This window comes from Accipiter gentilis, chromosome 7 (genome assembly GCF_929443795.1).
Source record: "Accipiter gentilis chromosome 7, bAccGen1.1, whole genome shotgun sequence".
In the NCBI taxonomy this organism is placed as follows: domain Eukaryota; kingdom Metazoa; phylum Chordata; class Aves; order Accipitriformes; family Accipitridae; genus Astur; species Astur gentilis.
The window spans coordinates 23,713,539-23,731,450 of record NC_064886.1 but is presented as its reverse complement, the minus strand read 5'-3'; the positions used below and the strand labels follow the sequence as shown (position 1 = coordinate 23,731,450).

The window sequence follows — 17,912 nt, the reverse complement described above, 5'->3', positions numbered from 1 at the left end:
CACCGAACAATCCCATCAACACAAATCCAGAGGAAGGGGTTTAGGAAAACATACAAAGGCAATTAAGTACCGCACTTAAACTGACCAAAAAGGAGTTAAAATTCTTTAGTCACAGAAAAGGGTTCATCAAGCTTTTTAGCACCGTTTGGGCATCCCATTTATGTTAAATTGAAAAGAGAGCTGTGGGCAGATCTAATTGCATTTAATTGTCATATAAATTTTTGAAAGGAAATACTTGCTGCTGGAATTCCAGGATCAGAAATTCAGCAATTTAGATGCAACAACTTTCAATAACATTTGATCACTATGCTCAAAGGCATTCTTTTAGAAAGCAAAGAGGAAATACATGAAGGCTGTTCAGGTATAGCTTAGCTAGATAAAAGTTGTGCATGGCAAAGCTTACTTAAAGCTTTGACTCTTCCAAGAGCTGCAGCAGCAGGTCTTTGTGCTCAGCTGCCAATGAAGTACATGATGTTCTCTGCATGAGGGTAAGGATATAGCCAGACAGTCAACTGCAGGCCCCGAGTGGCATATGGGAAAAAATGCACCGGTATCAAGCACTGAATCGGAATAACATACAGAAGAAATATCATCAGCACAACTATTCCACAAAGTTGAGAACTACTATTTTGTTGCACTACGCAGATGTTAAAAACATCTTTACATTTATTACTGTTTGGGGAGAAAAACCATACACCCTCCCCTGCCTTCCAGGTAGAAAATTCAGTGTACGTGGTCAAGCACAATGTAGCTTTCCAAGAGGCGTAAAAAGCCAAGCAGCGGTATACCTTGCTTTCTAGCACTACACCACTAATCCTTCTGTGATTCTACAAACCTGGGAGGAACAGGAAACTCATAATTTATCCAAACAAACCTGGAAATAATTCCAGAATGTACTGTGGTAAGAAAAACTAACCCCTCAAAAGCATACAAAAACCAAGGAATGCATTCACTGCCAGACGGGTGCTCCCATGCCTTAAGTACAAGGAGCTAGATTTTCAATTTGCAATTCAGTCATCATAAACCCCACAAATCTACATAATGTGAAACAAAAAAGGATAATTCATTTAATTACATTAAAAACGTATCCAGCAGTAAGTGACCGAGTCAAGCTTGTTCCTTAGCCATTCAGTATTCACTGCAAACAGCAGGCCTCAAGCAGTATTCTGATACAAACTGACATTCTAGCAGTCTTTGCCTTTTTCCTGATGCAAAGATCTGTCATCTACAGCACATGAATACGATCTTCTGATTAACGTGCATTTCACATAATACACATTTGGAGAGTCACAATACTCCTTTGTCCTATCTCCTCTTCCCTTCCACTTCCTTCAAAGTTAAGGTGGGTATACAACACGTTTTATTTGATCTAGCAGAAAGGTTTCACTTCTAGTCCCCTTTTTGGTGGAAGTCAAACATATTAGGAACTTAATGCTTAGTTATGAAGAATGATTAAAACATCTACAGCTGGTTTAAATTATTGCATCCACTTTCTGCAGACAAAATTGCAGATCCAGAAAGTGCGGAAGCCTTCTTAGGGGGTTCATCACCTCTGAACCAAACATGAAAGCAGAAGGTAATGAGCAATTCAGTACTTCAAAAATACTTGACAATGATAATGTAAAAAGACTGGAATTAAGTTATCAAACTAATTACAGAACATTTCCCTTCTTAAGGGAAAAACAATACCACCCCACCACTGCATATACAAAACTGATACCTGTTAAATCACTGCAATGTCCTGAGGATTATTACACTTGACGTGAAACCATTATAGAAGCTACAGCTCTGATGTGGTGGTAATTAATTTGGCGTAATTCAATTTCAAGTAGCTCCACAGTACATACAACACACACGTTAGCATGACGCAGTAGTAATATACCCCCTAATGCTTTAATTCTGGGACACAATGAGGTGAATGACCCAGACAGACCATGCAGTACTCACCTGCTCACTGTAGAGAACCTGGACGTTTTTGATAATGCGACAGTGTTTCTGAAGAATTGCTACAGCCTGAGCCAATGGCATTCCTGTAAATAAAAACAGTTGCATTTCTTCAGTTTGGAGACCAGCTAACAGTGTTTTTCAACAGAAAGGTTACAGGTGAGTTAACGGAGCCGTCATCAGCAAACAATACATTACAACAGAAAGGTATGCAATCAACAAATAAGCCTACTTGACTCATGGTATCAGCACAGGCCTGGGGTTTTTTTGTTTGTTTTTTTTTTTTAAACAGAAAAGTCATTGTTTGTCTATCAGTTTGTTAGGCATATATGAAAGAAAATTATCTCTAGCCACAAAATTAAACAGCAAAGTTCAGGCAGAAAATGCACAGATCTTTCTTCAATCTGTGCACAAAATTTTCTGGTTTTTGGGGTGAACAATCCAGTAACTGATAAAATAGCCTATACCAAACTCCACTAGAGCTGGCTAGAGCACTCCTATATACATTCAATAGGCTCCTGGACTGCATTTTATGGCATACCCTTTTATCAAGATTGATAAAGTACTGAGTAGTTGTACAAGACAGATACAAATACTAAAACGGAGCAATGATTCTCCTTCAACCTAACTGGCCACATTAGCTGCTGATAGGGCTACACTTGTGTCAAGGAAGGAACTTTATCTTCTCAGTTTACAGACAAGATAAACATGCTAAACAATTTGGTTCAACTGAAGTAATGCACTTAATAGTCATTCATCCTCTAACACAATTTCAAGGGCTTTTTTTTGGTTGGTTTTTTTTTTTTTTTTTCTCAGTGTATATCTTATCTTTACAGCTATAAATTTTTGAAGGTGGAATGAAACAGCTGATTCTGCAGAAGGAATAGCACCACACCATCTCATCCTTTATCACATTTAAAACCTTTGTTGCCTTTCCAAATGAAATGTGATCGTGTTCCTGGATTCAAAGCAGGCATTTATAAAGAAAGGTTATGAGCTCATAATTGTGAAGTTTTATTTCCCTACTAATTGCTGCAAGTCAATTTAGATTAGTTATCTGACATTTTATTTACATTCCTTGCCCTATTCTTCTCTATTTCTATTTCTAGTTTTTTAACATTAAGAAGGTTGCCTTGATTAGAGAAAATTTACCATGGGACCTACACTTTTATTTAGTTAACAGTTCAGGCATTCAAACTTTTAGTTAACAGCCACACCTCTCAAACTCAGACCATACATCATGTTCTAAAGCACCTTCTAGACATTATCTACAGTAGCAAAGTGAGAAAACTCCCTCTCTCTCTCCATATATATATACACATATATAAAATCAAACTCATGCCTAAATCACCATAGGTACTACTTTGATGTAAGGCTAGCATAACACTAAAAGAAAAAAATTATTTTCACTGTTGCACTAAACTACATGCCTGTCATGCCCACACATTGCAGCTTTTCTGCAATTATGAAATCAAGTTTTGGCAAAACAGGCTTACAGATTAAAACTACAACGATTCAATTTGTAATTCAACTTGTAAATACCCTATACAACTGTTTCCGTGAAATTCTTTTTCACATTAGCCCATAATCCTGGAAATAATTTTTTTTCTTTTGCAGCTATAAATCATACATCAGAAGATGGTATGAAATCAAAAAGAATAGTTATTATTTTAATAATGGTAATAAAATTAAAACGCAGAGAGCCACACAGTAAAGCAGCTCTGTTTCCTATTATCTAGGAAATGGCAGTTGCCTTGTAGTCTAAGCAGTTGATTTTTAAAAAGACAGTTATTATGCATTAGGTAGTAATTTTAAAGTGGAACAGAAACATAATTAACAGCAAGAAGCTAAGCCAAAAGATGCTGCTGTGAAAGTTTCACACTTCTATCATAGTAAAAGCTATGATTCCAAAAGAAGTAAAGGTGATTTAAAAGCATAAAACCTATTTTCAAAGTCAGTATTCCTAGGAGACTTGCAGAGGTAAGACCACGAGCTCTTCTAAAAAAAACAAGTGGCAAAGGATCAAGCAAAGCCAGCAAACAAGCTGACAGAATCTATACGCTGATGGTAAGTGTGAGAAGCAGGTAAGGTTTCAGTAAAAAAGCATGCGGTTAAAAAAAGTGAGCACAGACACAAAGTTCAGTTTGTAGTCCGATGTAAACTGATGCAATCTTGGGTAAGTGTGCAAACAGATGGCTCATGTGACTCTCTTACTCAGAGCTTTCTCAAGCTGCAAGCAAATGGACATGGAATGATTTTGTTCAGTTTTCAGCAACTGAAAATCAAGCAGATTTTGCCACGCAGCTGCTTAGCAAAGCTACGATGAGCAACTTGGGTTCAGTGAACCATTCTTGGAGAGCTTAAAACATGCGTGAAGGAGCCAGTACCCTCGCTTTGCCTTCATTAGCAGAGAGCCAAAGGAGGAGTAAAGAAACTGGGTTATTTTTACACACACACACACACACACACACACACCATCCCCCACACACACCCTTTTTCCCCAACATTTGACAGCTTTTGCAGTCAAAGAGGAAAACAAAGAGTTCTCTTTCCCCTGCTCACCAGCCAGGGAGAATAGGGAAGCAAACATGGTTTCCAGCACATCAGATAGTCAACCACACTGAGCGATGGCAAGTAACGCCCACAGAGATCAGCGCTAGGACTCTCCTACCACAAACTTCTCCCTTTTCTAAATGCTGGAGTGACAGAAGCGACACAAGTCACTCCTCTCATATACACTGGTCACGAACAACATGGCTTGAAGCGTTAGCCTATACTAAGGCTGTCTTGAAGGGCAGGAGGGTAGAGGAGTGAATAAAGATTAGAAGAGAAGAATACAAGAAAATCCAAGAGAAAATTAATTGTAACATGTTTAAAATAAAGGCAAGTGAAACTTAGTAGGAAAAGAAAGTATAAAAAGCAAGAGAAATGCAAGTATGCCTTAAGAAATTATACATCTCAAATGCTAATAATACAGCTATAGGCACTACAGAATAAGTGTTTAATTGTTCTCCTTTAAACTGGCAGGAATGTAGCCCGAGAGGTGCAGTGACACAGGTATCTAATTGAACACAAAACTCAGCCTCAGTTAAATTTTTTTATGCTCTGGTCACACAATGAGTCAACACTGGAGCCAGAAACAGAATCCAAAAACTCATGTAAAAAATTTTCCTGGCATTTCCCCTCAGTCATCTCCATTGTGGGCACAATACTGGAAGCCAGAGTCAGCAGCAGTTCAGGAATACTGCCATTAGTTCTGCTAAGAGCAGATCTAAACAAATGATAAGTAGAATACCGCTGGCAGCGAGAATCCCATTTACACCAGCGCTTCCAACCTCGCTACCACTAACGCAGCTGAACCAGCTTTATCAGCAGGGACAATTTTCATACAGTATCGCTAGTGCAGGACAAAGTTAAGTATCTTAATACCTAGTCAGCCTCCTGCTCTACACCAGCAGGTCATGCTAATTATATATTAGACACATCACGTGGTGGCTATGTTTACTCCAAGAATTACAGCTGAGTTTCCTCTCTCACATCTATCCATGTGTGTACACACACATGGACAGAGACACAATATGTAATTTTAACCATGCGACTGGCATTAACGGGCTTCTTTGGGGGTTCTTGGGAAAATGAAAATAATTTTCTCTCTTCCCTTTTTTTGTTTTTATAAGGAGAACAGGGGGAAGCTGGTACTACGTATTTATGAAGATTGTCAGGGAATATAATTTGAGATTGCATCTCTTTTCAGGTAATACAGGCACTAAAGGATCGTGGAAGGTCACGCAGAGCTGAGAGAGCACAGTAACATGCTAGCGGTATAAGGAGATCACCAAGATTTCAAAGGGTGGGACCTGAGGTACTATAATTAGCCTCCAAAAGCCATTTGAACGCTCGCTGGAATCATTGAGTTGTACTTGCCTCTGAAGGCACAGCAGCATAAACAGCCCTTTGTGTTTGATGGGTTTCATATAAACAACTCTATGTTGCAGCACCACTCCTTTGGTGTGACCCAAGTTCATGGCAGCTGTGTAACAGTGTTTTTAAGGAACAGCCTGTCCCCCTGCTGTCACAGGTGACAACAGCAGCATCAGAAGCGTAACTGAAGTTCTGGCAGATACAGACGGCTACCACGCAGAGCCCTGTTTACATTAGCCCAACTACTACTACCATTAACTGTGCTTTAGACAAAGCAACAGCAAAGCTGGAAAACTGAAAGAGACCAATGCTGACATCTCAAACAATCACTCGGAAAATGTGACAGCTGCAGTATTTTTTTGAGAGTTTTAAGGACTACCAATATCGGCTTGAAAACACAGGTCATCTTAAGAATCCATATCATCTGAGTTTCAACTGTACATTTAAGTGTCCTGGGCTGAGCACCAGCCAAATTTGCATCAGCTGGGGGAAAAGTTCCTTCTCATTGCAGTAAATAGACCAATGACTGGTAGGGAAGGACCTCTCAGAGAGACAAAATATACAAATCATTGCGGGGGAGAAATACTAGTTATCCAACCCTGAGAAAACATCTCAAAAACTTTACTTTCTCCACTATAATGCCGCAACCCAGCAACAACACAAAGAAATTGTGAAATTCAACTCACGTTTACAAAGAGTTTGTAGAGAAAAGCACAGTATTTATGCTAAGTATTAGCGCAGAGTTGAAGATGCCGCTATCACCTGACATATTCAGGTGACAATAAGCACACCCCTGCCTCCTCTTTTAGGAGTTATTTAAATAAGTGACTAACCTAAGATGGCAAGGCAAGACAAAACAAGGTAAACGAGTAGCAGAAAGCATACAAGCTGACAACCAAAGCACAGCTCGGCGTGCAAAAGCTGAAGATGAGACCATACGCTACAAGGGAATCCTTAAAGCTCGTGCGTTAGTATTTTCAGCGAGAGAGAAAGGCGAGCTTTGACTCTCTCTCTCTCTCCCACTCTTGCAACTCCCTGAAAGCGCTGGGAGAAACCTTACGACGGCCGGATCAGGAGGGGACCCGAATCACCCCGCTCACGCAGACGGGGCCCGGGGCAGCCAGGAGAGCTCCGGGGGGGGGGGGGGGGGGGGGGGACGACGACGACACGGGACACACACTTACCCAAGGTGAACTCCCATTGCTCGTTCCCCAGAGACCGCTCGGGCACCACCTCCAGATCTAGCATTGGCTCAGGTAGCGCGGAGGCCGCGGGCTGGCACGGCAGGTCACCCGGGGGCTGCGCCGGACCTCTGAGGGAAGCGGGAGGGAAGCTGGCAGCCTGCGTGTCGGTCCCCCCCACGGGGACCCGTCACCCCCAACCCCCCGGGGGACAGCGCTGAGTCACAGCGGAGCCCCACGAGCCGGCATGAGGGGAGGGACCCCGGGCACCGGCGCCTCAGCAACCAGCCCCCGCCTCACCGCCCCGCTGCCCCCGCCGCCCCGCCCCGCCCGGGCCGGGTCGGCCACCGAGCGCGGGCAGCCGCTGCCCCCCTCCCCGGGAGAAGGAGAGCCGCCTCGCCGCTCGGCCCGGACGTCCCCGCAAAGGCCCCCACCCGCCGGGAGAGGTGAGTGGGGGGGGATTACAGCCCCCCCTCCCCCCCCCGCGCTGCGGGGCTGCGACTCACCTCACTTGCGGCTGCTGAAAAAGTGCTTTGCAGCTGTCGTCAGGCGAGCCCGCGCGCGGGGCGGGGCGGAGAGCAGGGGCGGGGCCAGGGGAGGGGCGGCCCGCCCTCCGGCCGTGGGTGAGGGGGGAAGGTGTCGGCTCGGCGAGGGGGAGGCCGAGGGTTCGAGTCCCGCCTCGGGAGGCTCAGGGCTGCCCTGGGGGTGGTGGGCACAGGCCCCGCTGCCACTCCCTGCCCTTGTCGCCAGGTGGGTGTCAGAGCTATACACCGCCAGGTCTAACTACACCGCGTCACAGCCCGCCACGGTGAACTCAGGATTAAAAAAAACCCAAACAACCCAAACCCAAAGCAACCCATTGCTGCATCCAGTTTTTCCGGTTGAAAGGCCAGGGTGGGGGAAAGAGTTAAGGAGAAATTAGTCAGCAGCACGAGCAAAGCTACTGGAACAAGCTCAGGAATGACTCAGTAAGGAAGAAAGTAGGAACGAGGTCACCACACGCGAACCTGCGTGGCTCAGACCCAGGAGACCCCAGCATCCATGCAGCAAGCGAGGGTGACGGAGCTCTCCCAAGGCGCCGAGATGCTGCCACCACGTCGGACACCTCACGGCAGACCGTCCCCCATTATTATTACAGCAGAAGCTTCATCTAAGATGAACGACACCAGGTCAAGCATTGCCCAACATAAGCAGAGAATTAAAAATAAATGAGAAAATCCAAGGGTACGGACTCCTGCCAGCCTCATGTGAAGTGACTGATCTGCTGGAGTAGGGCTGCACAAGCGACAGAATGTTAAGAGGGTCCGGAGGGTTTGGAAGTGGCTATAACTCCTTCTTCTGGCAGGTCAAGGCTCCAGGAGGGGCAGGGAGTGGGGCGAGATGCATTTTTCCCATGTTCATTTGAGGGTGGTAGTAGAAAAACCTCTCCTTGGGTGATACCCATCTCCCATCCCTTCTCCACTGCTTCATCCCTCGGGGGGGGGGGGGGGGGGGGCGGGGAGGTGATGCTCGGTCCTGGCTTGACCCCGCCATCCGCAAGCTGCCCACGCACCCCATCCCATGCACCCATCGTGTCCCAGTGGAGGTTTGCAGCAGGCCAGCACCATCGCACAGAACATCTCACAGTGGGACAGAAAACACCAGTTAAGAAAACCCTTCACCCAGCTAACCTCAGAAGTTTGGGTTTCTGATATTTAAAAATAAAAGAGAAAAACAAAATTTCAGCTAGGTTTTCCACTGCATCTCCTTCCCACCAGCAGCCTCACGTTCGTGTCAGCTGCTCCACATGTTCCTTGTGTCACCAGCAACCACACGATACTCGTAAAGCCCAGAGTGAGCCAGCCTGCTCCGGAGACTCTGGCTCTTGGGTGGAAAAGGGGTAATTTGCTTTTCCCTCTTGCCTGAGCTGATGCCTGCTGGTGAGCTGCCTGCTGGTGACATGCCCACTGCACCGACACGGCCTTTGCACAGCAAAACGTCGCGTTTGCTCTCTAAAACCCAACGTATGCAGGCTGTGCACACACCGCTTCTGAGCCAGCTGCAAAGAAAAGCTGTCCATTTTAGTATCAAACAACTCTTTTAATACCAACAGGCATAGTCACACCTCTTTTTCCACGGGCAGACCAAGCCACCACTGGCAGGGGGAATCAAAGCATTAAAAAAGAAATCCCAGTCACATTTGGGAGCAGGACATCGGCCAGGCTCTGCTCAAAACACTGCATTTCTCAGCATCTCTCTTCAGGTCACAGAGCTGTCAAAGCAGGCGAGATTTTAATGTATACAGCCTGGAGCGAGCCCCAGGGAAATTAGCTTTCCCTTGAAGTCAGCTCCACATTACTCTATTTATTATTCATGCCTTGCTTGCCTTTTTTTTTTTTTTTTTTTTTTTTTTTAAATCCAAGCACGGTGACATCTTAATGTGCTGAAAAGCGCAGAGGTGCTGCCAATTTTTCCCCTTCCTTCCAGCCCTCTGACACGTCTTTATTGGCTCAAAAAGAGAAATTAGCCTTTCCTCTCCGGAGAGCACAGGCTGATCCTTCATCACGAGCCACCTGTGGCACTCCAACTCACCATGTATGTGTATATATATATACATGGTGACATCCATAAGGAACACACCTGAAAGAAGAAATACCTAGCTAGAAATCTTGCACACCCCATTCATTTAATGGGACATCAAGGACACCCCAGCACCCACTTTTAACCAGGCAAGGGTGCACACCCCCCTCAGGTGGGGATGCTGGATGGAAAGCAGGTGGATGCAGATCAGCTGGGCTTTGCAGAAACTCTTCTCTAACTCCTGTGCTGGGCGATGGCCTTTGAGTGCCCAGCGCTGCAAACTGCGGAATGCAACAAGCTGGGCTTTCAGTAAAAAAAATTCAGCATCCTTTGAAAAAGAGTGTCGCAAGTACGAGCTGAATTCCCTGTGTAGGTTCAGAGATAGGCAAGCCAGAAGAATAAAGGCCAAATACAACTGAGGGGAAAAAAAGAATGCTGAGCTAACTGATTTCTGGACGCGCCTCTACCCTGTCATCTGTTTTCCCACATCACCCCAAACGCTAACCTGGGACAGAGGAGGGCTCGGTGCTGCCGCGGCCGGTGCCCGAGTCACAACCACCTCCCAGCCCTGCTGCCCTGGGGCTTTGCTCTTTAAAATAATAACCGGTGTATTGAGAGCGGGCTGTCATCCAGGGACCGTGCCAGCCCTTTCTAGGTCTCTGAGCTTAAAATACACCCCTTAAATAACTGGGAGGGCAGAGCAAAGCTGCCGGGGAGCAGGCGAGGGCAGCGGCACTGTACAGCAGACGCGGTGGGTGCTTTCTGGGCAACTGCAGTGAGTCCCCCCAGGGTGAGGAGGGAGGTCCTGGGGTGCAGGCATGGAGTGGCAGTAAATCCCCGCTGGCTGAGAATCCCACCGCAGCATCCTGAAGGAGAGCGAGCGCAGGCACAGCCGGAGACGGAGCACCTCCTCGCAGCCGTGCCCGCCGCCGAGCCGCAGCCCTCTGCTTCCCCGGGCACGGGAGAATACCCCCCATGCACCTAAGGCATCCTCCCTGGATTCCCACAGGGGCTGGTTTCCTTTCAGAGCACAGGTCTTGTTCCATCAGCCAAGACAAGTAAAGGAAAAAAAGTCCCAAGTCATTAGAAGGCAGAAAACCCACTCAAGGCTTCGTTTGCATAGATGGTGGTTGCACCACCGAAGGCAAGCAGCTTTTAGAGCCGCTTGCTCCTAAGGCAGTGGGAAGGGGGGTTTGCACAGCGGACCGTCAGTTCTGCAGACAGCCTAGAGACCCACTGGGGACTCCTCTCTCTCCTCTGGGCACATCTGGGTGCCTGGAGAGGCTGTCCTGGGCAGAGATACAGCTGCAAGCTGCATTGGTTTGGTTTTGGGGTTTTTTTTGCACAGCTGAGACGGCAGTTGTGAAAATTCCCAGCTGCCCCCAGCACCTATTCTGCTCCTGACTCGGCCAGCACCAGCAAGCTGCCCCGGGACACAGGGACGTTTCTCCTTGTGGACACTTCTGTGCCACAGGTTGCGTTCGGGGGCCAGCAGCAGCCGGTATCTGCGGCGGTGCCGGGGCTGGAGCTGCACCGTGTGTCCATGCCGGTGACCAGGCGCTTTCCCCAGCTGGGGCTGGTGAAGGTCATGAGCTGAGACAGATTTGGGCAACTGAAACCAAACACCCCAAGAGTGACTGGAGGGACCCTGCCACGCTCCCCCAGTGACACCAAGCGGGATAGCATTTTCAAGGCAGGTTGGGTAAAGCACTGTCATTTTAGGAGTCTGCAGCTCTGACAACCAGGGGAGTAACAGGTAAAAATTGAATTTAAAAAAAAGTAAAAAAATCCTTCTGATTCTCCAGATTATGGAGCAATTCCTGGAAAATACCCGAGTCCAGTCCCAGGGCTCAGAAAATGCACCGCTTTATGAAAATAATAAAAACTTCTTTTTTCGTTGGTTTTTTTTTTTTTTTTTGAAGACTAGCTCAGTTGTTAATGTTTCAGACCAAAGGAACCACAGCAGGTGCATCCATCAGACACGATCCCTGTTCCCTACTACCAAAGGCTTGTGATGCCATCACATTTTGGGGTGGGATTGGCAGCTGTAGGGAATTACGGGGTTTTTACTTCAGTTTCCTAAATTCCACACATCTGTGGGGAGATGTTAGCAGAGAAGAGCTGGGCTTTGCAATCCAGCCAGTCAAAAGAAAGGGGAAAAAATGCAAAAGCTACCAGGAGGGACTAAAATGCACCAGGGCTTGCAGGGCACGGGGCTGCAGCGGTGCAAAGGGAAAAGCGCCGGTGGCCCACGGCGAAGGTGAGCTGCCCTCTCCTGATGAGATTTAAGAGCAACGCAAATCATGTCTGGAAGGAAATCTGCCCTACAGCTGGCCAAAAAAATGCGCTGGAAACACACCCCAAACTCAGCAGTGCTGTTTCAGTCAGGGGAAAGATATTTGCTGTAAAGCTCTAAAGTTGTTCTTATATTTTTGGAGGTGCATTTCCTGCTGAAAAGCTTTGCTTTGCAGTTAGAAACGTTTCCAAACAGCCTTTGCAGCTCCTCTGGCTACAGTCCACGGGGGGGCTTTCCTCATGTGCCAGGTGAAGTTTGGGACAGGGGGGGCGGTATCCCAACTCTTCAGGGGGATTTATCCCACAACCAAGAGCTCTGGGGCGCCCTGGGTCCCACCGAGGTGGGCAGCACCCATGGACCCAGCTCGGGCAGAACGCCGCCGCACGCTGTGCCCCAGCAGTGCCAGGGTGGGGGTCCCCGGCCGGGCAGGGGCTGGCAGCACCGAGCCTGGCCCTTCCCAGGGGAGACCCCTGGCTCCATTTTTCCCTGGCTCAGCGCTTCTCCCCTCCTCGCCTGCACTCAGCACGCCCTGCCGGGATGTTTTCAATCACCCAGAAACGCACTGGAGCAGCAGCCAAGGTTAACACGGGCAGAATGTGCAGCATCAGCACCCGCCTGGGGTGCGAGTTTGCTGCCCCTCTGCTCTGCCTGCGGATGCTGCAGCCAAGGGGCAATGGGGCAGAAAGTGCCTTTTTTCAATGGGCTGGTTACCTGCTCATGCAAAATCTGCAGCATGTCGTGAGCCTCATCCAGAGAACCTCCATGGGCTGGGGCTTGAATGTTCTGGGAGAGCATCCTTCTCTTCACCGGTCCCAGGGTGTACTGGGCTCATGGCCATGTGGCCCATCAAGAATAAAGATTTTCTGTGTGATTCTGTGCTTGGCCAGGGATAGGAAGGCGATGGGCACCCAGCACGGGCTGGAGAGCAGGGCGAGGCTTTGGCACGTGCTTTGGTTAATGAGGACCACAGGGGCCATCGGTATCCCTTCCCACATCCCAGATTTGGGTGCCTGGCAGCTACAAAACCTCCCCTGCATTTTTGCACCATGCCTGGTGTCTGGAAACGGGCAGAAATGGGAGGCTCCCAGCACTCACCCAAAGATGCCAAGATGGTATGTTAAACAACGACCAAGAAGAGCAGCCGGCATGGCCCCTGCTCCTTGCAGGGCATTTTACAGGGCTGGGGTGAGACCAGGGGCCGGGGAGGAGGACTGGATGGATGAGGACAAAGCATTTCCACGAAGGAAAGGGAGCAGCAGTAAAAGCTGGTGGCAGGAGGGGCTGTTAACCACAAGGCAGCAGCTCCTCTGCATCACCCGAGAGCGACGGCAGCGTTCCCCACTCAATGGCCGGTGTGGTTACGTGCTTTTTGCAGAACTCGTCCCTTCCAGATATATTTTAAAAGCTCTGATTCATGCAGGGCTAAATCTAAATTGGCTTCGGCTTCATTAGAAACAGATGCGCCGGTTTCTCTTTCCTTCTCAGGGCGGTTTAGCCCGGGAAATGCTGCCAGGCGTGGGCAGGGTGCGAAGTCCAGATCCCGGCGCTGCCGGGCAGGGAGCCAGAGGTGCGGCAGGACCAGGGGCAGCCAGTGGAGGTGACGGTCATTCGGCCCTTCCCGGATCAGTCAGCACTGAGCCGCTGGCATCGGCAGCTGGTGCAAGGGGACCGTCCTCCCAGCGAGCTGCTGGCTGCTTCGTCCTTCCTTCGGCTGCTGCCTAGCGAGGTGCTTGCGGTTTTTAAGCGTGCATCAAAAGCTCGTGGGAAAATTCATCCTGGGGCAGAATACGGGGTTTCTGGAAAAAAAAACCCCAAAGACCAAACGAAAACATTAAAGCACAGGTTTTATAAAAAACCCTAGAAGATGGGTTTCTACAGAATCCCGCAAACCCCTTATCCCAAGGACTTAGAGAGCCAGGAGTGCTGCGCAGGTGGCAGGGCTTTCACCTGGAGGTGAAACATCTCAGGAGGTGAAACAGCTTTCACCTCCTGAGACGTTTCTAAAAGGGATGTTTGAGTGTCAGAGTGGATGATGAGGAAAGGCCATGGGGCAAAGTGCATGAAGAGGGGGGTGGAGGGCACAGCCCCTGACACCAGCCTGCCCCAGACCCAGCACTCAGGGTTTCATCATTTAACAGGAGATGAGTCAGAGCAGCAGGTTTGGGTGACAGAGCCCTCTCGGAGCCCCTGAAGATCTCCGGCTGCCTGCTTTGTTGCTGACTTCTGGCAAATGAGCAGCGCTGAGGTGACTCGAATCTTACTCATAGGCTGCGACGGATAAAACAAACAAAAGCGGTGCTCGTTAAGCCTCGCTCCCAGCCCCCTTTGCAGCCTGGTCACTTTACAGCGGGAAATTACTTGGTCCAACACACACATCGCTGGAAATTCCTCCCTGTGGCCGAGCTTTGTTAGATGATGTTCAAGAGCAACCCCGGTCCCTGCAGCTCTGGGTTTTGGGGAGCAGCACGTGAAACTGCCCAGGTGCTCGCTCAGGCTGGCAGTGGCTGCATTCCCCATAGCCATAGCTACGTTTCTGTCCCATATTTGGTTTTTCATGGTGTGGGACACAAGCCAACTGCCCTGCAGCTCTTTGGGGAGCCGGGAGGAGCATGTGCATCCACCCTACGGTGCCACCGGTGCTGCTCGCAGGGACGTTGCTGTGCAGATCCCCCACTGCTAGCCCACCCCCACTAAGAAAGGATCTTGGGCCCAAAAGATCAGTTTTGTACCCAAGCCAACATCAGTGCTTGCTGCCGCTGTCTCGTGGCATCCAGCCCGCAGGGCAGAAAGCCATAAACCACCAAAAATCCACTTTGCAGGGAGCTGAGCTCCACTTCGTGTGCCACAGCCATAGAGCCGCACCGCCGGTCTCTGTGCAAACCCTCCACTTGGTTGACCGGTGCGTCCCCTTCACTGATATTTTCTTTGGAGCAAGAAATTGTTTCAGGGAGGTAGGGGGGCCAGATCCTGTGCTATGTGCCAGGGGTGAATGCGGCACTCACGGAGTGGGAAACCTCTGCTGGCTGCTGCTCAGTTGAAGCCACCAGCCTGAGCAATGGGGCTACAGCACTAAAACGCAGGGCAGCACATTAAAGGGGTGGCAGATCGTCAATACAGTAACAAGGACAGCTTTTCAAAGGGCCCACCATCTGTCACAATTAAAAGTCTCTTACAAACTCATCGTAGCTGAGCACAAGCCGAGTTTGCTGGCAAGAGAAGAGGTCCTGCTATGGCCAGCGGCTCCTGGCTGCCATGTGCCATGCCAGAGAGCCGCGAAGGATGGCCAGCATTCCTCCCTGGCCAGAGGCGACCAGCAGGAGCGAGGTCCTTCCCACAGACCCTGCTTTTCCACCTCCTCTCCTTTTCCCTTCACAGCTGTCTCTCACACTCCGGGAACACAGGGTCTCACTTTCCGGTTTATTCCCTCTTTTGTTCTGGTCCCACTTTGCAGCGTGGTGACCCATGGTCCCACCAGCACATCCTGCCCTGGACACAGAAGCAAAGGACAAGACACTGAGAGGGTTTGAAGGAGCCGGTGACTAAGGCACCTTGGTGGGGTTGGTGGTTTCGGAGAGTCACGCGCTCCGTCAGCCCACCGACAGCAGGTCCCCGCGGTCGTATGCCCGGCATGCTCTGCAGAGCGGAACCGAAAGCAGAACCAAAAAGAGGATCTGTCCTCTCCTCTGTGTGGGAGCATCCGCCCAGCAGCTCCGGGCCGGGGCCATCGCTGCCAGGAAGGGGCTCGGGGGCTTCTCAGTGGCACCAGCAGCTCTGGCCCAAGCGGAAGAAAAGAGCCGGGCAGCTCAGGAGCAGTCTGTGCATGCAATACCACCTACCCCTGCCTTCCCTCCTCACCCTGGCCACCAGTCCTCAAACGCAGCCAGAGCAAATGACCTGGAGCTGGAGCACAGCTGGCCCGTGTAGAGGGTTGAGCATTCCCAAATATCCTCCCCTTCTGAGCTGAAGGAGCTGTGGGTGCAGGCTCCTGGCTCTCGGGATGGGCTACCCGGGTGGCATTGGGGAAGGCCACTGAGGAGCAGGATGGTGCTGGGAAGGGGACTGCAGCATCCCACCTCTGGGGCAGGTGTCCCACCACGGTGCTGCCCTGTAGCAGGGGCTGGGGTGCTGCAAAGCACGGGGCTGCTGGGCTCTCGGTGGGGCTGGAAAGGACCTGGAACTCTCTCAGGGTTGGTGACACATCATTCTGGGAAGCGAGATGCTCAGCAGCCTTCCCAGCTCAGAGGTAATGGTTAGTCTGGTGTTTCTGGATGGAGCCACCTGTTTCTTAAGAACTGTCTTCTGATGAGATGAGTTGTTCCCCCCATGGCTTTGTTTGTAATCCAGCAGCAGATCCATGCTCCCCCCGCCAACCTCTCTGCTCTCTTCCAAGCTTAGAGCTCCCGGGGTTTCACCAGGACATCACTCCCTCCGTGCAGCTACGTGTGCTCAGAAGCATGGGTTGCAGAGAAATAGCTTGCCATGGGAGAGGATTGCTGCCACAGCAGCGGAGATGCAGACCAAGGCCCTTGTTCAGGGGCAGTTTCAACATCAAGACAGGCAGGATTTTAGAAGAGGCATTGGCACATACTGCAAAAGAAAGCACAATGCACAAAAGAGAAACCCGCAGCCGTACATCAAGCTGCAACCAACCTCTCCTGCCCTGCCACCTTCAGGGGCCGAGAACAGCAGCCCGCTGCAACCAAGACTGTATGAAATGGGAACCAGGTATTGCACCGTTAAAATGATCAAGTCGACCGAAGAAGCCAGGAAAGAGCCTTGGCAATTCATTCAACGCTTCTGGCCACCGAAGGGCCCTGAATGCCCAACCACCCCAGATGAACTTGGGCCGCAAGAAGCCTTCGAGCAGGGATGCTGTCCCCGGCCAGCTGCGTTTGCCCAAGCAGCAGCTCAGCTGTCTGGTGGGAACGAGTTCCCAGGGCGAGCACCGCTAACCTCTCGGACCAGCCTCCTCCAAGGCTTTATGGTATGATATATGATTACAAACAAGACCTAAATACAGCTCTGCAACGCCGCCACAGCAGAAGACAGGGACTTGAGATCGTTCTCCAGCTGAAGGCAGGCAAGCCAGAAAGCAGGCTCACGCAGGATGCAGGGGCTTCAGACGCCGGCATCCTTGCTCGTACACGGGGATACCCCTCCTGCTTCTCTCACTAAATCTGTAGAATAGAACAAATCCACTAACTGGCACACAGAACTGCTGCACTAATTACAAGCTCTCAGTCCCGCACGTCCCTTCTCCCGCTCAAGACTCAAGCCAAGAGCCACAACCATTTTGGGCAACCTAAAGCGAGGGCAGGCACAACCGTGCCCGCTAGACTTGAAGGAAACAGTCGGTGTCAGTAATGCCTGCCCCAGCAGGTCCCCCCTTCCCTCCCACCCACCCCCTTTTTCTCTTCCAACCTGATGTGCTCAGGTACCTGACCACTTCCCCAAGGCAAAGCCTTACCGCCCAACCTCTGCGGTTGAATCCACCTTCGCACAGCTTCTTCCACGAACCGACTGACTTCCCGCCATACAGACTTCAGCTCTTCACTTCCGAGATCTCCCCAAGGAGCGTGGCCTGAAGAGCCATGAACTGCATCACTGCTGCAAAGGGCCAAAGCCCTGAAATACTCCCGAAATATCCCCACAGCAGTACCACCACCCCAGCCATGTGCTTTGCTAACAGCGTATTCACATAAGAAGCTATCAAGGCCAAGTGCATCCAGCAGCCAAAGTTTTAGTGGTCTTACACTGCTCGTTTCTCTATACCTATACTATATGCTGGGTTTTTGCCCAGTATGAATAGCAAAATCTAAAAAGGTTGGGGGATGCAAGCGGGCAAGACTCATAGGGACAGTTTCTTTCAGCAAACCAGTGGATAACAACTAGAAAAGATGGGAGCTTTCAGGTGCAAACTTTTCTCCAGCTCTAGAAGGTTTTTCTGTTTTCACGCCAACCCATCACCTGCTATGGGGAAGAGAGAGGATTGCAAAGGGTGGAAGGTGATA

At 49.7% G+C, this 17,912-nt stretch overlaps 1 protein-coding gene across 3 annotated transcripts in view; it reads right to left on the bottom strand.

Annotated features, from left to right (window-relative positions):
* Window positions 1-7,608, bottom strand: part of PHAF1 (phagosome assembly factor 1) — a 36,941-nt gene extending 29,333 nt beyond the window's left edge. For 2 of the 3 annotated variants that reach the window (XR_007506613.1, XR_007506612.1), the window contains exons 1-2: window positions 7,050-7,348; window positions 1,948-2,030 (exon numbers count right to left, since the gene is read on the bottom strand). Coding sequence is in view for 1 of the 3 variants with exons in the window: in XM_049804373.1 (XP_049660330.1) it covers window positions 1,948-2,030; window positions 7,050-7,113 (147 nt within the window). In the remaining 2 variants the exon portion in view is untranslated. Of the gene's footprint in view, window positions 1-1,947; window positions 2,031-7,049; window positions 7,349-7,552 lie in introns of those variants that run through there. The other variant, XM_049804373.1, reaches the window with a different exon arrangement.
* Window positions 7,609-17,912: the final 10,304 nt, after the last annotated feature.